The following is a 26,047-nucleotide window of genomic DNA, read 5'->3' as shown; positions in this document are numbered from 1 at the left end:
CTTCGTAAATTTTGTTTTGTGTCACCCTGTATATACAACGTAGTAAATAAATTGGAACATTTCTTCATCACGTAAATTAAAACATTGGTCATACAGTGTTTTTCTGTCAAATGAATGCAATTAAACACAGCGCTAAAACAGCTTCATACATGCATTTATGTGGAATGTCGGGAACCATGAGCGCGAACACGCCGTCGGCGCTTTTCTGCATAGGGGATTTATTTGACGTATCCAGCGAACGAGGAACACGTGGAAAGCCCAAAGGCGACAGGTACATAGCAGTAACACTGGACCAGTAACTCAAATGTGCATGTATGTGGACGATCAAAATAAAGTGAAGATCAATTTGATAGAGTCCGATTTGCAATAAGTAAGTATATTGCTTTATTGTCTCTGCTTGTGAACATGTGCCGAGATGCTTGTTCTTCGTTCAATACATCACCCGTGCGCACTCGAAGTATTTGAAAATTGGGAGAAGCCATAAAACAAGTGCCCGATGAAGGCTTCCCGACATAGAAAATAACAAAACGAGACACCTTTCATAGTCCACGTACTTTATTCTTTACGTTTTGAATGTTTTTAAACGATCGTAAAGATGCACGACGGTGTCAATATTATATATTTGAAAGGAGTGGAATATCTACAATATATAAGTGTCACCGGACAGCTGGAAAAACTTGAACAAACCCAATACATTCCTTTCGATTGTTATTTTGCTTAGATTCGTTTCTCGTGTTTACACAAGCTTCTATGGAACACAAGTCTGAGCTTGAAATATAGCTAAGTTTAACGTCGTTCACTGGTGAAGAAAAATGCTGTAATCAAAGCAATTACACATCCACAATGTTATTAAAGGTACATGCTGTTCGGTACGACCGAAATAGCAAAAGTTATCCATGTTAGTTTTCGGCGAAGGGACAAAATGCACACGCGTTTTCCCATAGGAATGTACAGGTGCACCACAAAAGTAGGCTGGTTGCTGACTGCTTCAATTTGTACCCGGAAGTCGCATAGAAACTAGTGCCAGTTGTACCTTTTTTCTAGGTTATGATAACTCTATGGCTCACCCACTTGCTCACAAATGCTATGCAAAAAAAAAAAATTAGTAAAAGAACAGAGAAGGTGGAATGATTGCATATTTACTCTGTTTGTGCGTAGAGCAAGTCGTTTGCTTCTTGCGCAGGAGTTGCGGTGACGTCAGAAATACGCCGAGTGCTGATTGGCTCTAATTAAAGGATGGTGGGTAGACCTCAAAGCAACCTGCTTTGAGGTCTACCGACTATATTTCATTCAGAACCAATCAGAGCTTGGCGTTCTGATGTCACCACAGCTCCTGCAAAAGAAGCAGACGAACTTGAGCTCCGCATTAATTTTTAGTCCTCTTGGTCGTTTTTTTTTTTTTGTTTACCACACATCGACGGACGAAGACAGACGCTAGAATTGGATCGTGGCTCGTGCATGATGGAACGCTAAAGGCCTTTTTCATGGTCGTGTCTTGCGAGCGTCGCAGAAGTTTTTAGATGAGGACGGAATAGCAGACGGACGAAGGCGAAAAAGGGACGCCGAGGCGTTGCTTTCATGTTCGCGTCTCACGGGCATCGCAGACGACGATAGACGGTGGTAAAATAGCACACGATGCCGGAAAATGCCGCGGGTCTGCTCGCACGACTATCAGGTGGTGGCAGACGCGCCAGGCTAGAAGCACCGGACGTCGCGAAAGGGAGACACAAGGCTTAAACATTTATAAAACCCAAGACGGAGGCTACAAAGAGGGGACAAATACAAGACGTCTTGCGTTTGTCCCCTGTTTGTAGCTTCCATCTTTGGTTTTAGAAATGTTTAAGTTTAATCAGCTCGCCTGCCATATTACCTTATCTTAACACTAGGCTTGCAGATATGTTTGGCCGAGCAGCCAAGCCAATTCAGTAGTAATGGGTGGGGACACTGATGTAGAGCATGCAGGCCGTTACCTCCGCCTAAATTGCGTTTAATGGCGAATATATTGCATGGAAAAAAATTCAGTAGAAAAATAATAAAAATTACGTATTGCATAGAAAAAAGGTTCAACTGGCACTAGTGTCTATGCGACTTCCGGGTATAAACATTTTTCTCAAAGGAGAAAAAAAAATGTTTTTTTTTCTCCTTTCAGTGTTTTTTAGTTTTATTCATATGAAGCGATTTCGCTTGCGAATTCGCAGCTGCGACATCGACCACTACAACTTCCCCAAGCTTTGTTTCTTTTTTTTTTTTTCGCACGAGTGACGTCGTTATTGCAAAATCGCAAGCAAAGCCGCACCATGTGAATCAGTCCTTACCCGCCTTTCCGCGGTGCCGCAACTCTCCAGAGTTACTAATAATATTAATAGTAATAATAATTATTATTAATATTATTATTATTGCTATATTATTATTATTATTATTATTATTGCTACGCCTACAGAGCAAGCTAGAGTGGAAAAGGCCTCTGCCATCTCCACCTCGCTGCTATACTACGTATACCGCTAGAGTCGCGAGGTGGTAGGCAGCCTCATTAAACCGTTGCGCCGTCCCAGGAAGAATGGGCCCCAAGTGGAGACTCGGTAAACACACCCGTCGGAGAAGCCTTCCAGGCACCCTACCTAAACTAACTTTCTTGGGTCGACCGGACTGACGGAAAACAGAGGTCTACCGAGGCGAAACCGTCCTGCGCCAGACAAATAGGAGTTTGGCGAGTTATTCTGAACAAGTCCGGTGCTGGTTTATAGAGCGACGTGTGCGCGTGTGGATTACCAACAAATGGAGGCATAAGAACTACATGGGGGATTTGCGCAGCGCGTTACGAAACAGTAATATGCTAAGCATTTGCACTAAGTATAAATGCGCGAAAGTTTTCTGAAGTTTGTAGGCCTCGTATATCTCGAGCATTGTCTACTTATTTATTTATTTAAAATTTCCCTCAGGGCCAAAAGGCATTACAGAGGGGAGCGGGTTACATCAACAGAATTCAACAACATACAATAACAAACAACCTATGAATGCAAAACAATATGTGCATATTAGTGAAACGCTGAAATGTGAACATTGTTAAGGCAATTTTTGAAAGCAACGCTGTCAGATATTGATACCACAGACGCTGGAAGGTGGTTCCACAACACTGTAGTTCGGGGTATGAATGAATTGTGAAAAGTAGTAGTGTTATATGAAGGTACGCCCATCTTGTGTCGGTGATCAAGACGCTGTGATATGTAAAAAGGAGATGCTAATAACTTGTCACGCAAAGTATGATTGTGGTAGTAGATTTTGTGAAACAGGCACAAACGGAAAACTTCTCTACGCGATGCAAGATTAGGCAGGTTCAAACTTGATTTCATGGATGTTACGCTGGCAGTGCTGTGATAATTAGTAAGTATGAATCGGGCGGATCTATTTTGAATTGCTTCAACTGCAGATGTTAATACGTCAGTACCGGGGTCCCAAATTGAAGAGGCATATTCTAGTTTGGTGCGAACAAGCGTTTTGTAAAGACGTAGCTTAAGTGATAAGGGGGCTGCTGAAAAATTTCGTTTTATGAAACCCAGCATACGATTGCCGTTACTTGTTACGTATTGAATATGAGTTTCCCAGGACAGATTGAATGAAATATGAACTCCCAAATATTTGTGGGTTGTTACTTGTTGTAAAGGAGTGTGGTTCAGGTAATAACAAGAAACATCACTGTGAAGCCGAGAAACCCTCATTACCTTACATTAGTTAGTGTTAAGTTGCATACGCCATAAGTCACACCATTCAGATACACGGTCAAGGTCACACTGAAGAGAAGAAACATCGGATTTGTTAGTCACTTCACGATATATAACACAGTCGGCAGCAAACAAGCTAATTGAAGATGAAACACAGGAGGGTAAGTCATTGACATATATAAGGAAAAGAAGAGGACCTAGTACAGACCCCTGCGGCACCCCGGACGTCACAGAAGCTGAAGGAGAAGACGTGTCATTCGCAAATACAAACTGAGACCGATTAGTTAGGAAGGCGTGAATCCAAGATAATGTACCGGAATCAATACTGAGTTTGCTTAGTTTATGAAGTAGCAGACTATGTGATACCTTACCAAATGCTTTAGCGAAATCGAGGAATATGCTTGATAAATTTATGGGAAGGCTACCCGAATTATTTGTCCTCCGCAACGCGCAAACTGGTCTCACTGCTCAGATAATGAAATGCCATAAAATCAAATAAAACATTATTTGACACCGATTTACCCAAGATGCCGGGAGTACACAGGCAAAAGGCGACCAAAATGCTGCTTGACTTTGCTTACACAAAGTTGAGCTCTTGTCAAGTTTTTAAGACGTATCTAGGTTTATTACAGAACTTTTTTTTTTTACAATAAAAGCATTTTTCATGATATTGACAGAAATCATTTCTCGCCACCAATTGAAATTTACCCTGCATAAAATAAACAGCGTCTAATCGGTAAAAAAAATAATAGCATTCATGTGTGAATCTACGGTAGAGTAACAGCGATAGTTGCGACTCCTTATTTGACCTTAATGTATCCAATGTATCTTGCACATTACATGAAGGTACCATCGCCAGTGTCTTCTCGGAGAGTGAAACTCATTTATCCTCTAACAGACATAGTGGCACATGACATCACGCCGTGACGTCACATAGCGTCATGTCGTAACGTGCGACTCAGTACACGTGAGACCGCGACGGACGCCACTCATCATTCTTACGAGTGGGGACGAGAGCGCCCTTAAGAGCTATCGCTGTAAGAGACACTTCTATAGACAACCAAAGTAGTCATTATTATATAAAAAGGATCCGATGGGAGTGCACTGTGCACTCTTAATATAAACAAGGAAGTGCAGAAATCGACTACACTAGGTTTTTACCAGGGTACCAGTAGTGCCCATAGCCTCCTGAACCTTCCGCGTTCTCGGAGAAGAAGTTAAGGAACCTTGCATGAAACAAAAAAAAAAAAAAAAAAACTCACAACAATATAAAATATCATTTTTCTGTACCTCGATGAGACACGTATGTCATAAATAAACATCTCCGGAAAAAAGATCGTTCAGCCTTTCCACTCTCGTGAAGAAGGAAGGCCAGCGGAGCTGTACTCGATACAGTGAGTGCTTCTTCGTCGTCGTCTGTTTTTCGCGCTGTTTCCTACAATGAATTCCCACCAACGCGCCCAACTATCCATTCTTTTATTATAGCTGCAAAGGTTGCCGCCATCCGCAAGCGACGGCGGAAACCATACTGGTTGTGTGCTTGCCACCGTCGCTTATAGATGGCGGTAGCTGTCCAGGTAGATTTGTGTCGACATTCACGGACACGACCCTGGGGAACTTAGCTCTTCACAGCTCCACTGTAAAAAATTAAAATAACCTTTGAGCGCACAATTTACGCCCTGACACTGATTTTAGTGGTTTTATTTTGGGCAATATTCGGGTCGCTTCCAACTCAAAATGCGTCTCACAGCGTAAGTACCTCAGACGTATTTGTTATTTGAAGTTTACCTTGCGAAATGCCACGCGCGTCTCATCCAGCCTGCCCAGTTCTTCTAGGACGTGCTTCAGCGAACATTGAACAAAGACTTTATATCACACCCAGTAGAATACGTTTTCTTGATGTTCAAAATGAAAACTGCGTGCCGTATGACTCGTTCCTTCTTCTAGGTCTGTTTGGCATGTGGAAATCGCGAATAGCAGTGAGAAAAGCGGATCCTGATAATGGAAGCGTGTATATATTTTGTTCACCTTGTCGCTCAAGTGGAAAGTGTTTACAGCGAATTAACACCCACGCGTGAGTTGGAGGTTGTGTTTAAATCGATTAAAGTTATGCGACGTTTTTTTAATGGAGCCATCTGAAAAGTGTTTCAGAGGCCCTTTTTAAGACTGACGGATCGTTGGAGTGCGCGCGTTGTTGCCAAAGCAATCCAATAATAAAAAAAAAAACGCGTGTCATCCACCCATTTAAAGTTGTGTTTTTTAGGGGGGAGGTCGAAGGAAGTTTAGGCTGTTCAGTATTCCTCTAAGGGGACCATTATGCGATTCTATCTTAAACTTTGGCTAGCCACAGCTTAGAATAAGCACTTCACGTTCATGAAAAAAGAAAAATCAGTTTTTGTGTACACGGTTTTTTTTTTCTTTTTTTTTTTACGTGTGACATATTTCCTTGCAGGGTATCGGAACAAAACGAAAACCAAAAACGATAAACGAAAAAAACGATATTTTTGGGCCAAACGCAAACGTAATCGAAACGTTATTTATTATTTTGTTCTGGAGTGAAACCGAAAAGTTTTCTTGTCGGTTTTCGGTTCAAGGGAAAATATCAGGTATTTCAATAAATTTTTTCACGCAGCGAAGAAACTGCCGTTGGTTTGTGCCATAATTAAAGAGAAGACAAGCAAGCCATCGTCCCCGCGTCTAGACTCCGGGCGAAGAAGCATAGCAAAAACAAAGGCAAAAAATACGAAGAGAAACAAAAAACATGACGCAAGGCGCCATTGCTTCCCACCAATGAGACCGCGGTGGCGCGACGCCTCCACACGCTCGCAATGCTCTCCTTGGCTCTTGCACCCTCTTCCCCCACGCTTTCTTCGGACGACACAGACAGACAACAGATCACGGCAAGCGCGGGAAGTTTGCGACCCGGCGCTGTAGAAGTCCATCTTTTGTTTTTCTACGGATACGGCAGTTTGAGACTCTGTTGCAAAAGTGTACTCCTTCATCCCTATGGGTCGGGAGAGAACTAATCGCGCACGAAAATTTTTCAGCTATGACAGCGTCTCAAACAAATCGACGTGTCAGATTGAAGACTGCCAGCACGTTGTTTCTGGAGACCACGGCGGAAACTTGGAGCGCCATTTGCAGCGGCGCCACAAAGAGGTATACGACAAGTTACTTGCTGAGAAAGCCGTGTCCACGAAGCGTGTTGCACTGGGCCCGGATGAAGACTCTCCTGCCGCAAAACTCAAGCAAGTGTACATAACAAGCATGCTTCAGCCGACTTCATCGAAGTGCGTTTCGCTTGAAATAACGGAGGACAGCATAATAAAAAGTTGCGTCGTGCTCGTGACGAGAAACGGACGGCCGTTCCGACTCGTCGATGACTCCGGCTTTCGACAGATTATTGATCCGGTCCTCAAAGCACTCGGCGCCAGACGGGCTATAACAGCGGCGACTGTTAAGGACAGAGTCCAGGAAGAAGCCAAGAGCAAGCGAGAGGAGATTTCTTCGTCGCTTAGAGGAAGGATGTTTTCTCTCAAAATTGACTGCGCGTCCCGACTTGACCGGGCTTTGCTCGGAATCAATGTACAGTACGCGGAAAATGGAAGGCTAGTTCTTCAGCCATTGGCCATGAAGGAGCTTTTTGACAGACACACTGGGGAACACCTCAGGTTTCAGGTTAAAAGCACACTGTCTCGCTACGACCCCAGCATCAGTCAGGTCTACAGTGTAACAACCGACAACGGAGCTAGGTGAAGCTGATGATGAAAGTGATGACTACAGTTCAGACGAAGAGGCCGATAGCGGCGAGCGCGCATTTCGAACCTACGGCTTAATCTCTCTGCTGGACGACCCAGAGGTTACTCACCTTCCAGGTCTTGACGACGCAGACTTGACGTTAGGCGTCAGGTGTGCTGCGCACACACTTCAGCTGGCCGTTACTGATGCCCTCAAAAAGTCTGGTTCCTGCACCATCATCGCAGACTGTCGCGCGCTCGTGAAAAAACTCCGCGTACAGAGTGCTATGGGCTTGATAAGGAAGCCTATCATCGATTGCCCAACATGATGGATGTTGACGTTGAATATGTTGGTCAGGTTGACTGAATTGAAGAGCTTCGTCGAGGACTTTCTAACGGAGGAAGAACGCTCCCGCTGGATCGAACGCATGTGGGCAGAAGTTGAAATGCTCACGGTGTCCCTCGAGCCGGCACAAGTGGCCACGAAGACGCTTCAGAAAGAGCAGCTGACAATTGGAGACTTTTATGATGCATGGTTGACCTGTGTCTTAAACACCTCCAAGATACCGTCGCCACTGGCAAAGGCCCTGGTTAAGTCCATGAAGAAGAGGGAGCGAGATCTCTGCGACACGAATATTTTTTGCGCTACACTGTACATGGACCCTCGCTACCGCCTTCTTCTTACCACCGAGCAAAAATGCCAAGCAAGGCTGTACCTGAGCAAGACCTGGAAACGAATTACAGGCCTTCAACCGAAGCAGGACAGCAAATGCATCCAAGCAAGCGTGGCAGCAGCTCCAGCGGAGCCACAAGATGCCCTCGAAGCGTTGCTAATAGAAAAGGAAGCTGAGGCTGGCGCTCAACCTGAAGCATGTGGGCTAGCCCCAGTGGACATCGCATGTTTGTTGGAAATGCTGGACAAAGAACCACGCCTTCCAAGAACCACAAATGTACTGGCATTTTAGGAAGAGCGGAAGGAACGCCAACCGGAACTGTATTCTTTAGCGAAAGTTACCCTAGGTGTGCCAGCCACACAGGTCAGCGTGGAGCGGGCATTCTCGGCGCTGAAATTTATTTTATCGGACCAGAGGTCTCGCCTTTCACCGAGCACACTTGATGACGTGCTGCTTGTGAGATCATGCTCTGTGCCTTGAGCATGATTTCATTCTCAAGGCAATGAACATGCTCTCAGGAGCAATGTCGTTTCCGTAAATTCCTCTAGAGCGCCTGAATTATCTATTCTTGTGTGAAAATAAACGTTACATTCCTTTTATGTATTTATTTTTTTTTCATAGAAAGAAACCGTTACGAACTGTTACGGAGCATTATTTTTGCGTTCCGGAGCGGAAACGGAACGGAACTTCTTTGTATGGAACGAAAATGAAACCGGAACGAAAACATTTCGTTCCAACACCCTGTTTCCCTGGGCGGGACCGCCATGTTTAAAAAAAAACATAATAATAATTTTTCGCCAGGGATGGATAATCCGCTTAGTCGGGCCTCCTGTGGTTTGAGCACAAAAAAGAAACAAAAAAAAAAAAAAAAATAAAAAATATAATAAACCAGCGACTTTTACGTTCAGAGTCCTATGACGGAAGGGATGGTATCTTTATTTAAGAAGAGGTCATTTGTATTTGTCTAGAATACACCAAACAGCCGCTTCAGGGAGGGGGAGAGAAGGTGGCGGGGGCGAAGAATCTGTAGTTTATTCATTTCCCCTCTACATTTAGCGGGCAAACAAAATTGTTTTATTATGCACGTGACGTCAGTATTGTGACCGACTTGAGCGGGAAAAGAGAATTTACGAATATTTCACGTTACGTTTTACTACGTGACATCAAGTTTCCCGCTAAATTTAGCCAGAAAACTACATCGCAGTACAGGTGACGTATCGTCAGGTCGCTTGACGTCGTTTTCTCCACTAAATTTATCGCTGAAATGTGCTGACTGACGGACGGACGGACAAAATTCTGCGGTTATGAGATTCTGTTAGATAGCATTTTATTGCTTCACAACACCTGCGTAGCCTATTCTAGACTCGGCAACTTCTGGAAAACCGGGGCGCACTCGTTGCGAGATAACTGTACACGGGGGAGAAGAGTCGTTCGGTGATTCCCGACTTCTGTTTCTTACCCATCTTGGGGTTGCAGAGGACAACGGCATGAAGCCGGGCTCGCGTCCCCAAGAGTCATCTAAAGGAGACGTAAGGTTGTCTTTCGTTACCCATGCACATCCCACGCGAAATTCCGACTTTCCGAATTCAGCAACAATCTAGATGCGAATGTGCGCACCGCCCCCTTCACGGCAGCCTGTTCCAGAAGTAAAATTTCCCGAGGCGAACGCATAAATGCGATATCCCAGCGATTCTCAGAGGAAGATACCGCTTCATACACAATGTATCGCCTTTATTAAGGCAAGGCGAGGATAACCAAGGTACACTAAAGCTCGGAGCAAAAACACCGCCGCCGCCGCCACCGTAAAGGCGAAAGCAAACACAGAGTCGACATCGAAGATGGATGAGAATTGCGCACTCGGATATGCAGGTGAATGGGCGCGTTCGCTTTTTCTTTCCTCGCGTAAAAAAACACGGAACGACTGCCGCACCCTTCGAAGCGAGAGAGAGCACGTTTCGTAATCTCGACGGTAGCATAGTTCCCGAAAAGTACCAAGAGCGACGCACATCTGTGCGGCTACCTAGAGTTGTGAGAGCCCGCACTTTCTCGGGGTTATTCGAGAAGATGGCGGGATCACAAAGCGGGGAAAACGAATTGAAGCAGTTCGCGGACGAACATTTTACCGCCTTCTATAGTTCTTTTTGCATTAACTGCGAGCGAAGCCGAATCTACGACCACGAGCCTGTTGCCCTGAACGACGCTTATGCTGCACAAGGGCGCATGCTCGGCAAGGCCATAGAGCCCGGAGCTGGCTCTTGTAGCTGCTAACAAGTTCGTCAATTGCCTAAACTTGCCGTATTTAGTAAATCTATGTCCTGTGAAGGTCATGCGTATTTCAAAGTCGATGTTTTGTCCTATTTTTTCAACGGATTGTTTGTTTGTGCGGTGTGAACTGTAGCACAACTTTGACTTCCAAGATTGTTCCCTGTAACACGATAACTGTAAGCTTCCCTCTGGTTCCAAAGCCACCAAAGACCAGCCTCACTTTTAAAGCGCGAGTGTAGGTATTTGTGGGAAGCTGTTTTTGCAGTTTATAATTTTAGAAAATTGAGTTTTGTAGATTCATAAAACAAAAAAAACATTGTTTTTACAGGCGCCTAGCAATTATGGAGGTGTTTGCATGCATTTTACAGAAATAATGTTTATAGGCTAAATAAACTACCGGGTGTAAGAGTGGGAGGAGGCAGAGGTTATATTACAACTGTAGTGGTGTGTTATATTTTTATTTTTCAACCAATTATTTTAGTACACATCTGAAATGGAGCCTACTTGCACCAGAAGCTTATTTCTAAAAAGATGGTCCTGCCTTGCTTTTGTGCCCTATCTATCTATATTTCAAAAGGTATTAAGTAATATGCTCTAGTATCGCAGAGGAACCTCCAATCGTTATCAGATATGAACTCATTTAGCGATGCAGTCACGGTTTCATTTTCAAGTGGTGCGCCAAGTTGCTAACAGATGTTGGCATCTGCTCCAAAAGCGTCAGTGGCTGCTCCAGACCAATATTTTGTCCGCTACAGAACCTGCTGCGAAAGGTCAAATGCCACTCCCATCACTGTGTTGTTGTTATTGTTGTTATAAAAATCACATAGAAGCATCATAGCTTCGCTCCTTCGGGGCTTCAAAAAAAAAACAAAAAAACTTGGATTTCGCGACATGTCGGCCGCCACTTGTAGGGTTCCAGGAAGTTCAGTTTGCATCGCAGGTTTCTGTACGGACCGAGACTGTCGCTCGGGAAGAACACACAGCAATGATGTCACACCCACGTATTTCGATTTTCTAAATATTTGGACCAAATCGGTGACATTGGATTTTTTTTAACGATAATAACTTTTTTTTACCTATTATTGAAATTAAATAATGTGGCCCACAACAAGGAAACGTAATTTGTCTATATTACAGTAACGTTGTACACATTATGAAGCATGTTAAATTCCCTTTGAACATATGCATGCTTTGAAGATGTGTGATGACAGTGTTTATATGACCGCCATACAAGGAATACCTCAGACAGGGCGTGAAGACTACCTTTTTGCACGATGTATGAGTAGCAGTGTGACCTCTGCTCTAGGTTAATGTAGACCTGTCTTCATCGCGCGTCCTTCCTTGTCATAAAAACATATTTATATAGTTCTAAAGACGCGAATGTCTCGGGACAACAATACAAATTATAAATTGGTACGATACGGAAGCAATCTCACATATTATCCGTCTAGCGTAATATTGAGACGACAAGAATATTAAATGTTCAGGTAACTGTGCTAACAATTTTTAGAAATATACAAAAGGATGCACCTTTTGGGCAGTGTAAACGATTTTGCGATTACAAAACCTGCCTATGTACCTAAAGTTTTTTTTTTTCATTTTCTTCACGCGCATTTTGACAGTCGTGTAAATTACGGCTGTAGGGAACACCCATTCCTGAAATTTCTGAAGCGGTAGAAACTATTAGCAGACTTAGTTTCTCTTTTAACAACGGGTATTCATGTCGCAAACCTTGTGTTGCAGGCGTTAACGTAAAAGAAGAAAGGCAATACTTTACACGGTACGTGCAAACTAAAAGAACGCTTTATCGTTACCGATAAAAAGTAACGCACGTTACTTTTGCGTTACTTTTCATTGTATAAATTGACGGTAACAGCGTTTTATTGTTGTTGTTGTTGTGTTTGTTGTTGTCTGCGACAGCGTTTTTCGACATGGGGACAAAGGATGTGGGCGTTGGAATGTTTCTAAAGTGGAACATTTTGCTTGGGGAAAACACAGGCCATTTTTAAGGTGTCTGGAATGAGTGCAATAATTAATGACTTGGTGCATATACATCGTTTCAGCTTAAGTGCGGACGCAGCCGACGCTACGAGCGGATGGGACCACTCAAGCAGCGTCAAAAGCCAAAGTCACTGGGTCTTTTTTTGTTCATAATTGGTTCAGCGATGCTAGAACACGGACAGGAACATGGCGAATACCGTGATTGGGCCCCTTTGTCGCTGTCTGATTGGTCGCATCAGTTCGTAGGGTCGGCTGCGTTTGGACTGAAGCTGAAACGAAGTATAGAAGGCTGAAAACAAATTCGGTGTACTTTTCTTCGGGTCTTGCGAAGAAAGTGTAAGGAGTAACGTAACAAAGATATCCGCTGCCTCAAATAGGTAACGTAAGTACGTCATCCGTTACTGTTTTGAAAAAAAGTAACGAGTACGTTACTACGTTACAGGAAAAAGTAAACCGTTACCCCTCACGACGTTACTTGTAACGCGTTAGCGCCAACACTCGGCAAACCATATAAGTAAAGTGGTTGGCTCCTTGTTTAAAATTCTGTTCCATATGGTTGTTGTGTATAAGACCGCAGTTTATTACAGCGTTAGATTTAAGGGCACGAAAGGTCATTTCGTGCAAATTACCGAGACACAGAGGCAAACAGTAACCGTCTGCAATGAAATTTCTGTGTCCGTAAATAAACCCTTTCATGTGAGCGCACTGCGTGTTTATTAACGGGATCGGTTTGCCGCGGGAGCTGTTGGCACTGCGCATGCGCAGGGTGCTCGTCTAGTCGAAGTCGAAACATGTGTGCAAGCCCCATTCCACAGTCACCAGCAGTGCTAGATTCAGACACGGGGTCCTGATGTCCTGACATCCCTCTTGAATTTTGCTTGTTTAAAAATTTAGGGGGGAGAAAATGTGTGTGTGTGTGTGTATTGACTGCGTAGGTATTAGGGGGCGAAGCTCCTTACGGTCTAGCCTTGTCCGTCCGTCCGACCGTCCGGCTGGCATCCGTGCTCACATAACAAGATGATATGTTTGCGCAGTCGGTAGGATTCGAACCTGTGCGGGGAGACCCCAATGGATTTATAGTTCATCGCCTTAACCACTCGGCCACGACTGCGGGACGAGTAGAGGATCTGGGATGTGGTAGTAACTCAAGAGCTGGGGTTTCTGTCATGGATGAAACCCTGCATGTAGCCGCTCAACGTCTATACAGGAGAGGACGCTGCGGTCAAATGCGTATATAATCACGTTAAACTTTGCATGCATTGCCTCAACGTTTATAGACGAGAATGCGCTGCGGTCAAATGCTCAAATGCGTATATAACCACGTTCCATTCCGCACATTCTCTTTCTGACATGGAGCGTTGACTTAAGTGGTGGATATGCGTTCCCACGGCTTCTAGCGGATCCAAGCTCATCCGCTAGAAGAACCACTGGCTCTGCATTTCACCGACCATAAAGCAGTAATAATGAAGTCGAAACGCAACCCGCAACTCAGCTCTACCTATGAGCAATAAAAAAAATTCAGCACCATTAGCACTACCTATGAACAATAAAATCAGTATCATCAGCACCACCAGAGCTTCGCCCCAATCAACATCATTCACCAAGTGGAGATGCGGTCATTTTTTTCCAAAGGAGGGAGATCGACGCGTCATATGTTTGACAACACCCCTCCCCCTCCCGACGAACACACACACACACACACACACACACACACACACACACACACACACACACACACACACACACACACACACACACACACACACACACACACACACACACACATGCGCACACATGCACACACACACACACACACACACAATACCCCCTTGAGCAGTCAATACCAGAATTGGTGTATAAATGTTTAAAAACAAAACACGAAATAAAACGACATATAAAGTACAACTCAGACAAGATATTTTAATACTTGCAATGGGCGTCTCTTGCGAGGTAAGAAACAAAGAAACTGTTTCTCTGTGTGTTAGGTTTACTATTTTGATTAAGGTTATTTGAGTAATATCCGATCAAGATCGAATGATCTAATAGATTACCTCACCCAAAATAAAGGTAATTAAGACCTCGCCTGCAAATAGAGGAACACTGTTCCAAATATGCGCTGTAGTTTTTTTTTTTTTTTTTTGTGGTTTGATGCATTTTGTTTTTAAGTTGGCATTTCATTCCGTATCCATGCGTAACTTAATTTTGAATATCTGCAACTAATAAATTCAGGCTCTCATATTTTTACAAAACATTAATTGATTTCATCTGTGGTTAAACCATTTGTTTGAATAGCCCTGACTATTTGCCCTAAATATGGTTGTAAACACGAGAAAAGAAATGTTTAATGTTTTCGGACAGGTTCCTAGAGAAAAATACACTGACGCTGACTGTAATAACCAAATACTAGTGACCTCGTCGTTGGCACCCTTCCCTGGATGTGAACTCGAAAAAGTATTAAACATGCCAAGATTGCTACAGAGAGTAGCTGATTCCACCTACTTCTCAGTTTTCTACAAGTGAACTCTCGGAGTCTCCCGATCTGGTGGGAAAATCAGTAAACAGTTCGGAGCTCGGGAAAAGTAATGGCGATGTAATGGGTCAAGGCTTTCCGCGGTTCAAGCCCGTTTCAAAGTTTCACAAAAAGGCTTTATGGGCATCGAAAAAATACCGTAAGTGCGGAACGGTCACACTGAGTGACTAGAAAAACCACAACAGTATATGTGGACGCTAAAATATCTAGTGTCGCTTAGAAAGCCACGATGTCATCTTCTGTCGCTTCGGTTTGTGCACACCGGGTGTCAGGCCGCTGCAAGGAGTTAATCAACCGAAATGCGTGTTCCCATCGTTTTTTTTTTTAGGTGTATTGCGTGTTTTGGCTTCCGTATTCCTTAATACTGCCGGGAAATTCGACACTCCATGCTCAATCGATTCCTGTTTTCAATGCTTAATCACGTTGCTCTTGTGTTTACGCAGAGCAAGTTAGGGAAGCTTCGAAGTTTTCATTTCCGGTGATATTTGAACCGCCTCCCACTAAAAAACACAGTCTGCATATATTTAGATATGCTCATCAGTACGTTTTACCTACAACTAGTTAAATTTTCGCATTGACAGCTTAAATGCATCGCTAACTGTTTCATTGCAATGCATGACAAAGTCAATTGTGTGACCATATCTGTAGAAAAATAAAGATATACGGGAACGGACACGTGAACACATAAACTTGTTCCTATTACAAATGCGTACGTTCAAAACATAGCTAAAGCAAAGCATGAGTTTGTAGTGATCAGGCATCCGATTGCATTGTCAATGTGTCACAAACAATTTTTTAATTGTAAGTTACGTTTTTTTAGTGAAAGTTCACAAATGCATAGTAGACAACATGTGCTGCAGTTGCCATTAGAACCGCAAACATGAACATGCATTTTAACTCCAGCAATATATTTTTAATACATGGCAGTAAGTTTCTTTTTTTTTTGTTTCTTTCCTTTCGTATATCGATTTCATGAGCGAGTACCGTGACGCCACCGCGGTCGTCATACATCTTTGGAACAGTAGTATTTTTGCACGCGCGACAACCCCGGGGCGAGTGCGAGTAATACCACTCAGAAGACAAGCCCTGGGCATGCCTCCTCCAAACGTCATTTCTAGTGGACCCACGCAGCGCCGCCTAGCTCACGTCATCGTCACTGCCAGCTCGTCTTGCAGCGTCTCACAACGACCGCTACGCTAGCAGACGGCAATACGCCAAGACGCACGCATCTGCCCCTTTGCCGCCTACTCTCGCCGAGCTTCAGCGTGCTTGCCGCTTGGGCCGGGTCTGGGAGCCACCAACGATGACGTCATGAGCAGGCCTTGTCTTTTAGGTGGTATACAGATAGATATTGAGGGAGAGGAGGAGATGAGAGCGCGCGGGGACGTCAGAACACTGATCTAATTGGTTCGAATGATTAGTGGGTAGACGCGAAGCTAGCTGCCTTTACCACTACTTCCTGTTCGAAAGCAAATGCCGAGAGCCGGACGCTGGAGTTCGAACGCGTTCGAACGCGTTCGAAGAGCGAGTAGACAATTTTACTCGTATTGGTATGAACGAGCGGAGCACGAAACGGCGTGAGCTTCCACTTCCTGCTTCCTGCCTCCTGCGGGCTGCAGTCATTGCGACGTCACGCATGCGCGGAAAGGTTAGTGAAATCTGTCCCTTGAGGTTGACCAGTCCGTCACTTCCGGGTTCTCCTTGGCGTGGTGACATTGGTGTCTTCCTTTCATTTAATGGAAACGCGGAGTAAAAGAACTAAAAAAAAGACGCTAAAAGATATAGAGTGTCTCTGTAATTATCTAAGATGTGGATGTATGCTAGAGGCGCCTAGAGCTAGCCTGTCTCAAGGACAATGAAGCGAAAACCCAGCTGCCATTTGATGTCAGCCTGTTAGACCCAAATCAAGCCATACTGCTCTAATAACTCGTGTGTTGTGTCTTGCGATCCTGCACTCATTTGCGAGGAAATATAGGGAGTACTCACTGGCGGCCATAGCTGTGTGCGCGGCTGCTCAGCGCGTGCTGACGGCGAGCTTCCGCAGTTCTTTTTCAACGTGCATTCCGCACCATCAAAATCTAGTTCCCCCCCCCCCCCCTCCCCAAATCCAAAACTCTCGTTCGTTCGTCTTTCCGCCTGTCTGTCCGCGCATTTCCCGCTAATCTTAGCGGGGAAATTGATATCACGAGACCTATACACCGACACGCTATTTTTAAACAAGCCCGCGTTTGCCCACACCAGGTGTGGGTACCGGGCGATCAGCGCAGAAACCAGATTCGCGTGAGCTGAAGCTTCTGCGCATGCGCCGTGGCGTGACGTCGGAGCCGCGTGTTGCTCTATAGATGAGTTCTGTTTCTCGGCTGAATTAAGCGGGAAAACTGGTGTCACGTGACTTTCCTTGTTCTTGGTGTTACAGCGAATATAGTAGCAAAAATGTGAAATGGAAGCACCTTATACCTGGGGTTCTGTGTTTTCGGAGTATACTTTTCGTCAAATTCGGAGGGTGTTTTTCGGAGTTTATTTCTTGCCGAAAATTTCGACTTTATCGGAGTTTATTTCTGTTTGATTCCCTATTCTCCGAAATTCGGAGTTTAATTTCACAGTGTTTCTTACTAAAAATAAATAAATAATATCCAATTGAAAACGTATCCTGGACAAAAGCAAAAAACGCGATTGTATCAATATTTTCTTTAGTAGTACTTGGCATTGGTGCCATTACTACTGGCCATACCAATTTGTCCTACGACAAAAGTGCACACAAGTGTTACTTCGATAAATGTCGATACCTTGAAATCAATAAACTCCTGGAGGTAGTCGCTAGGAAGCTTGTATTTATTCCATACTATCCCATCAACCTACCGCGCGGCAACGCGAGGTAGAGTGGTAAAGGATGTAATAGAGAAGTCTCAACTGTCCCTTTTCCCCACTTTCTGCAATCTCTACGCTCCATAGCTTTCACTGTTACAAAAACACAACCTTTCCTTCCTCTAAAGCACAAATAGTATGACCCAAACTGGAAACATAAACAGTGTTTTTTGTCGTGACCCGAAAGTACAATGACCTGTTGTCCTGACCGAAATTTGAAACTGAAGTGTGGTGGCATTCTCCGAGGACTAGTGACTCTACGCGCTGCTGAAACCATTAATTGTCAAATACTTTTGTGTGTGTGAGTGTCGGGGGGGGGGGGGGGGGGGGTCGGCACACTGAAATTGGGAGTTTACCGGATAAACCCGAATTAACCCTAGAATTCTACCGGCGGGTGTTGTTTTTTTTTCGGAATCACGGAACCCTAATTATACCTTACTTACACTAGAGCTCTTAACTGTCATTAAGCTAACGACAGTTGACTCAATCGCGATCGGTCGGAGATACACAGCGACGACCATTAAGCTCAACTGAGCTAAAGATGGCAGCGTCCGCCGAGTCGCCGCCCATAGCAAGCGCCACTGGAGGACCACTTACTGTTGCGGAAGATCGGGGGAGGTATCTAATAAGCATCGTAGCAGCAAGATTTGTCGGAAGAGGTATGATTCGCGGAACTGATCTCAATGGCAATTACTGAATCGCGCTTCCCGCTCCCGCGAGTGAAGCCACCGGACGGCCATCTTGACCGTAGACGATTTGCGGTTTCGCTACCGTTACAGAGGCAGGCGGCAGCGTGCTGAAGACACGTTTTGTATTTGTTCGTCGTCATTCGCGGAAGGAATATCTTTAAGACGCTGTGTAAGAGCTGAAAACTGCTGTTGAGAAGACGTGGAATTTTTTTCGAAAGCGCAGTGTAGCAGGAGAAACCACAACTCGTCGAAAGCAAGTTCCGCCGGTCTCGTGGCATTATCAATGCTTCCTTGGCACGCCGAAATGCTACGTCTCTGTGCCTTTTGTACTACTGATTTGATTTCCATAAGTATCTAGTAAACAGAGCAAACAAAAAAAACGCGCCGCTTGGTGCCGACCCCTTCCCCCCTCTCTCTCTTTCTCCCCCCCCCCCCCCTCCCCCCTTCGATTGGGCGCTGGATCAAGCTCGTTTATGGACCGCGAGTGCCGCAAGTTACAAATACAGTAGTCAGAGTAAAGGCTTATTCCCACGATGCATCTCCATTCATTCCATGTCTCGAGGTTTTTTTCACTATGATGGTTTAAATCATATCGATTCTTATTTTCCGCCCTAGTGTTCATCGAGGGAAATCAAGTTTTGGAACAATGTTGGCGAAAATTCTTAAAATTTAGAATTAATGTAGCAGAATGTAGCAGGGTTAGCCCTTTGGCGTAGTTCGGCGCAAATCGCGCAGTAATCACATCGCCGGCAGTTTGATAATGGCAAGAAGTGAACACACACTGTAATTTTTTTTATGGGCGTTTTCAAACTGCGTTTTGAGATTCCAGCCCCAAACAAAAGGCAATACAATACTAAAGAAACATGAAAATATATTTGGCGAACGTATTTTGATGTCATATAATGGTAAAGCTGGGAATCATCCTTGATGGCATCCTGAAAAGAACGCCTAACTCGCGATTACGGCTCTTTTTTTTTTTTTTTTTCGCTGCGTCCGACAGGGTACAGAAATGGCCGCACGTTGCGACTCAACTTTTTTTTTTCCCCCAGAATGTTTCAAACTAGAGTCTACAAGCAGGTTGGCACCTTCGTGCCCTTGTAAATAAGTATTCTACTACAACTAGCCCAAGAATGCTGCACCCCGACTTTTTACAGTAACTTATTGCAGCCGCTGCTAGAATGCATAAGTACACTCTAAGAAAAAATGACTACCCTGGGTGGTCAAATGGCGCTTTGGAAGCTTTGACTACCCCAAAAGGCGAGTTACTAGCGTTTGGGCAAAGTGACGACCCCAAACCGCTGTGAAATGACCGCCTTTCTGCAGGTGACGACACGGGTGTGGTCACTTTCGAATCCGATATTCACGTGCAGGCAGTCGTAAATGATATTAGTAACTTGGATAACTACTGGAAGACTATAAATGATATGCTTCTTTAGCTTTCGTGATCTTTTAAGATCCGCCAAGATCCCATATGTTGTGCAATTCACGTAAATTGGTGGAATAAACATTTGGTCAGCGCGAGCAGCAACACTCATCTCGACAGCCGTGGACCGTGGTAGGGTGTAGCTGTGGCATCATAACAACAACAAACGGCGTGGGTGTTTGCCGAACTGAGGTGAGGATATCTTTCTGCCCTATTTTATTGGAAAGAATATATAAAAGAAATTATTAGTTGCATATCTGATCGTGTTGAACCATTGAACACTGGGACCGAGGATCGGCAGGGTAAACATGCTCAGAGGTATGTGACTGTGTCGCCCGTACTGTTTTCATCAATCTCGGACTGGTTGAATTCCTGAGCTGCACCCGTCGTGGTTGTGATCTTCTGGCTGTACGTACGTAGTGCGCGAACTTTCCAATTCAGTAGCAGGTTGAGATTCAGTGGCAGCGTAGTAATTGGCTTTACTAGATTGTTGTGTCGTCACGAGCGCTATTGTGCGTTTACAAGCGCCAGCGCGAGCCCGAACTTGCGCCTCCTTCACCGTTTGCGTTCTTCTGGATTGATGTTCTGCTCTATGATTTATTAAACCTAAATCTAAAGGTCAATCGCCTCTGCCTCGTCACCCATCAGGACACCCCATAGCGCTGCCGCTCTACCGGCCCTTCCTGGATGTCTCCTGCTGCCAAGTAGCAGTCGAATAGTCGAACCTCCATCATCGTCGCCTCTCCACCAAAGGATCACTACATTTTAGTGCGTCAGCTACCACTATATTTCAGCGCGTCAGCTACCGCTATATTTTGGTGCGTCGGCCGAGCCTGTCGGCCGAGCCTGTCGGCCGGCGCACCAAAATGTGTTTGAGCGGCACATTTGTTTCTTCCATCTTTCTGCATGATCATGATTGTAACATCCTGTGCACCCTATTTTAAACCATGAAGGGTCACTACACTTCACACTTACGTGCTTATTAAAACCATACACCAACATATACCTATGATTAAAACAGTTTCTCGCTACTACCGCTAGGGATTCTTTTAGGCTTCTGGTTATCCAAGAGAGAATGTCAAGCCCACTTTCTGCTTCTGGTGCACGCCCAGGCTCTGCCTGCGCCTGGCACTGACCAAACACTCTCTAAACACGGCTCTGAGCTAAGACTGCAGTGGGAACTACTTGCCCGCCGAACTAATCAGCCGCCTCCCTTTCATCACCTGACCCAGTCCTCGGTCTATGGATATGAGCGGGAGCGTGATCACGTGGCGAAAGAGGGATATATATAACTGGTCCATTGAGGACGTAGATTTCACAGCAGTTTCAGCTTAGGGATGAATGGAATATAGTCAGTGCGCAGGATGGCCACCCAGCTCCGGCCTCCCAAGAAGTTGGTGTTTACAAGACGGCCGTTGTCTTCATTGGCCTCTTCGCTCGAAACCGTATGCTGAAGAACCAGCGTGCACCAGCATGCGACACGAAGCTTTATCGACGGCTGCCCGTACGCGGACGAGCTAGCATCTCCTTCGTTCTAGACGGGTGCTCTCGGTGAATCGCAGTGCTGTGAAATTAATTGTATCTCTTTCGATTTTTCTTCTAAGAAAACGTTTTTATCATAAATGCCTGTGACCACAACAGCCGCCATTAAGTCAACATTTTCCTCTGATTGCGACTATCTCAAATATGACAAACTTTCCTCGGATATGAAGTTTTTCGAATATCATTTCTCATTGACCACATGTGTGTATTAGAAGATAAGTGTTGTGTTCTGGTATTTTTATTATTGCTGTCTCCCTATAGCTACTGTTAAAAAAAATATTAAGAATGGGAGGGCAGTAGTTTTTCGTTCTGCTTTAATGGGGTACGAAAGCCACATTTTAGCGCCTACTTCTTTGTGTAGACATGGCCTGCTTCATGACAGCAGCTCACAAACAGCAGTCTTTCGTCTATAAATGCAAGAAAAGCAATTTTAAAACAAAATAAAAAAATGAAAGCCGTTTACAAATCCCTGTAACGCCGAATTGGAGCGCAGCTCTTGAGGAGGAGTAGGGAAGGGTACTGAGGGGGTCACGTCACCTGCGGGTAGTCACGTGACCCCGGGAAGGTCACGTGATCTCGGGGAAGGGGGGGGGGTCACGTGACCTCCCCATCCCCTGGTTACGCCGACGCCGACGCCGCTCAGGCTGGAAACGGGCCCCTAAGAGCTGCGCTCTAAAAAATGTCCTAATACCACCTGGTAGTTGAGGTCTGAGCTTTGTTGGAATGTCTCACGTCACGGGCCCATCAGGAGCTACGCCACGGTGTGGCGTGTCCGATGGAGGCGTGCGGGAGCGAGCGACGCTTGGGGCACGTCTCAGGTCTAGTACACCGTACCTCGGGCGTTCCGACTTGTCAGAATTGTAACGCGCTGACGATAAAGCTGGCACCACCTAGTGACGGCGATCGTAATTACTATACCCTTGGCGTCGTATGGGCCCGTGACGTTGCGAGCTTGACGTCACGGGTAAATATCCCGAGATATGCGTGCCGACTCAATGGCTGTTTTTGAAGCGCTCGCCAGAATCAGTCGGTTGGAACAAAAAATATAGCCATCTGCTAAAAATACAAGCGTGGAATTATCATTTACGGATATCGTGGATCATATTGTCACGGGTGGTGACCAAAATAAAAGGAAATAAACGGGAAGAAATAAACGTTTAATGTGGCGAACTTGTGCCAAAAACTAAAGGGAGAACAAAGGTAATAACAGAGCGTCGCGGGCGTCGAAGTCGGCGTAGCAGCACAGTCGAACGCTGGAGCGAAACTGACTCCGGCTTGCCTGCGGAGCCGCTTTTGTACACACGTTGGCTTCTGGAGCATTCGACGTAGAAGGTTCGACGCGTAGAAAATTCTGACCTCGAATCAGCTAGACGGTTCTCGATTTCACCAGAACATCACATTACAGTGTTAACAAAAATGCATAGCCGCGGCCAGGAATCGAACCCTGGCCCTTCGCGTGGGAGGCAAGCGCGATAACCGTTAGGCTACGGCCGCGCTGCCTACTTGGCGCGCGGCATTACTCCCCCCTTAAAAAGTGCATCGCCCCGATGCATTTCAAAACAAAACAAAGCACATAAAAAGAACGGTAAACTAAAGAGTCACTTGAAACACATAAGATTCACAGTCCTATCGAGCGTAGTACGGCTTCAGGCGCACGACGTGGACGACTTCAGGTCGTGGTGGGCGGCGTGATGATGTTCTTGTTCCGTCGGGCATCACCTCGTAGTTCAGCTCGCCGAGGCGACGAAGTACCTTGTATGGTCCAAAGTACCGTTTCAGCAGTTTCTCACTGAGGCCGCGGCGACGGATGGGCGTCCACACCCACACCCTGTCTCCGGGCTGGAAGTGAACGTCCCTGCGACGAAGGTTGTAGCGGCCCGCGTCGACGCGTTGCTGGTCTTGAATCATGAGTCGGGCGAGCTGGCGGACTTCTTCGGCACGTTGAGCAACCGCCTGGGCGTCGTCGCTCTCATTGTCAGATGGCTCATGGGGCAGCATTGCGTCCAGCATGGTCGTTACCTTCCGACCATGTACCAGCTGGAAAGGGGTGAATCCAGTGGTCTCTTGAACCGCCGTATTGTAGGCAAACGTGACGTAGGGCAACACCTCGTCCCATGTCTTGTGCTCTACGTCGACGTACATAGAGATCATATCGGCGATTGTCTTGTTGAGTCGCTCGGTCAGCCCGTTGGTCTGCGGGTGGTATGCAGTGGTTCGACGATGGCCGGTGCCACTGAGACGAAGGATCTCTTGCGTCAGCTGGGCCATGAACGAAGATCCGCGATCTGTAATTAGAACTTCGGGTGCGCCGTGCCGGAGGACGATGGACTCGATGAAAAACTTGGCGACTTCCACAGCAGTCCCTGAAAGAAGAGCTTTCGTTTCGGCGTACCGCATGAGATAATCTGTGGCGACGATGATCCAGCGGTTCCCCGACGTCGAAGGCGGAAAAGGACCAAGTAGATCCATTCCGATCTGCTGGAAGGGTGTAGTTGGAGGAGAAATGGGCTGCGGAAGTCCGGCCGGCCTCATCGGCGGTTTCTTGCGTCGCTGGCACTCGTGGCATGATCGTGTGTATAGGTGGACGGTCTTGGGGAGCTTCGGCCAGTAATACTTTTCACGAATATGGGCCAGTGTCCGGCTGTAACCAAGGTGTCCGGATGTCGGGTCGTCGTGGCAGGCTTGGAAGATCTCCTCTCGAAGGTCACTCGGGATTACCAGCAACCACGGTGTGTTGTTGTCGCCGAAGTTCTCTTTGTAGAGTACACCTTGTCGGATGGCGAAGGTCGGCAGTACTCGTGAGAAGACACGTGGCACGGTACTCCTGCCCCCTTCCAGGTGCTCGATTAATGCGCGCAGCTCAGGATCGTCCCGTTGACGTCGTGCCATATCGTCGGTGTTCACTGCTCCTAGGAAGCACTCGTCGTCATTGTCGTCGCTGCAGCCGGAAGGGGTTTCGACGGGGGCTCTGGACAGGCAGTCGGCGTCGCTGTGCTTCCGGCCAGACTTATAGACCACTGTCATGTTGAACTCTTGTAATCGAAGACTCCATCGAGCGAGGCGTCCTGACGGGTCCTTCAGGTTCGCAAGCCAGCAGAGCGAGTGGTGGTCCGTGACTACACGGAACGGGCTCCCGTACAAGTACGGACGAAACTTCGTTATTGCCCAGACGACCGCAAGGCATTCTTTCTCAGTCGTGGAGTAATTTTTTTCCGCCTTGGACAATGTCCGACTTGCGTAGGCGATGACTCGCTCGATGCCTTCTTGCACTTGGACTAGTACTGCGCCCAGTCCCGCGTTACTTGCGTCCGTGTGAATTTCTGTTTCCGCATCCTGGTCGAAATGTCCAAGCACAGGAGGAGTCTGGAGTCGTCGTTTCAGTTCGTCGAATGCCTGCTGTTGCTCCTCGGCCCATTCGAACTTCTCGGCGTCCTTCGTGAGATTCGTAAGTGGTGCGGAAATCTTTGCGAAATCCCGAACGAAGCGTCGATAATAGGCACAAAGTCCAAGGAATCTTCGCACGGCCTTCTTATCTGTCGGCGCTGGAAATGCCGCGACGGCGCGAGTCTTCTCGGGGTCTGGGCGGACGCCTTCGTTACTAACCACGTGGCCAAGGAACTTCAGTTCGTCATAGGCGAACCGGCACTTTGACGGCTTGAGTGTGAGTCCGGCGGTCGGAATGGCTTGAAGAACAGCTCGGAGTCGTCTCAAGTGCTCGTCGAAGTCAGCTGAAAATACTACGACGTCGTCAAGGTAGACGAGACAACTCTGCCACTTCAGTCCTGCCAGTACGGTGTCCATGACACGCTGGAAAGTTGCTGGCGCCGTGCATAGTCCGAAGGGCATCACCTTGAACTCGTACAGCCCATCCGGCGTGACGAAAGCTGTCTTCTCTCGGTCCCGTTCGTCGACTTCGATCTGCCAGTAGCCGCTCTTCAGGTCCATCGATGAGAAGTATCGAGAGTGGCGCAGCCGGTCTAACGTGTCGTCGATGCGGGGAAGTGGGTAGACGTCTTTCTTCGTCACCGCGTTCAGCTGCCGGTAGTCCACGCAGAACCTAAGCGTTCCGTCCTTCTTCTTAACCAGCACGACTGGAGAGGCCCATGGACTGCTTGAAGCTTGGATGATGTCGTCATTCAGCATCTCTTGAACTTGCTGATGGATCACCTCCCTTTCCTTAGCGGAGACTCTGTACGGCGATCGATGCACAGGGCGCGCGTCGTCCTCGGTAACGATGCGGTGCTTGGCAACCGCGGTCTGGCGCACCTTCGACGACGTCGCAAAGCAGTCGCGGTATTCGGCGAGGAGGTTAACCAGCTGACGCCGTTTAGAGTCCGGAAGCTTAGGGTCAATGTCGAGCTGCGCTGGCGACGTACTGTCTTGCTGTGGCGGCGAGGATTCGTCAGTAATCGCGGTGATGTCGGCGGGGTTTCGGAGTTTCTCGACGTGGCCCACGGCTGCACCTTTCGTGAGGTGTTGCGTTTCGTTTCGGAAGTTCGTCACGAGGGCCACAGTCCGCCCATCCTGAAGTTCAGCTACTCCCCTTGCGACGCCTATGCCTCTTCCCAGGAGCAGTTGGAGGCTTCCCTCGAGAAGAACTTC

The 26,047-nt window shown here is 46.4% G+C and overlaps 1 protein-coding gene, 1 non-coding gene and 1 pseudogene across 2 annotated transcripts in view; 1 reads left to right on the top strand and 2 right to left on the bottom strand.

Annotated features, from left to right (window-relative positions):
* The first annotated feature begins 6,725 nt into the window (after window positions 1–6,725).
* LOC121835626 lies at window positions 6,726–8,211 on the top strand (annotated as a pseudogene).
* Window positions 8,212–10,492: 2,281 nt separating this feature from the next.
* Window positions 10,493–26,047, bottom strand: part of LOC121835624 — a 77,412-nt gene continuing 61,857 nt past the window's right edge. The window contains exon 2 of the mRNA XM_042290056.1: window positions 10,493–10,555. Within this exon, the coding sequence (XP_042145990.1) occupies window positions 10,493–10,555 (63 nt within the window). The remainder of the gene's footprint in view (window positions 10,556–26,047) is intronic.
* Window positions 13,426–13,507, bottom strand: Trnay-aua. Its single transcript has one exon. It is a non-coding gene; the product is annotated as a tRNA-Tyr (tRNA).

The sequence above is a fragment of the Ixodes scapularis genome, unplaced genomic scaffold, assembly GCF_016920785.2.
Source record: "Ixodes scapularis isolate PalLabHiFi unplaced genomic scaffold, ASM1692078v2 PGA_scaffold15__6_contigs__length_5221840, whole genome shotgun sequence".
NCBI classification, from domain to species: domain Eukaryota; kingdom Metazoa; phylum Arthropoda; class Arachnida; order Ixodida; family Ixodidae; genus Ixodes; species Ixodes scapularis.
Note: the sequence above shows the minus strand (reverse complement) of the source record. Positions and strands in the feature narration are given on the sequence as shown.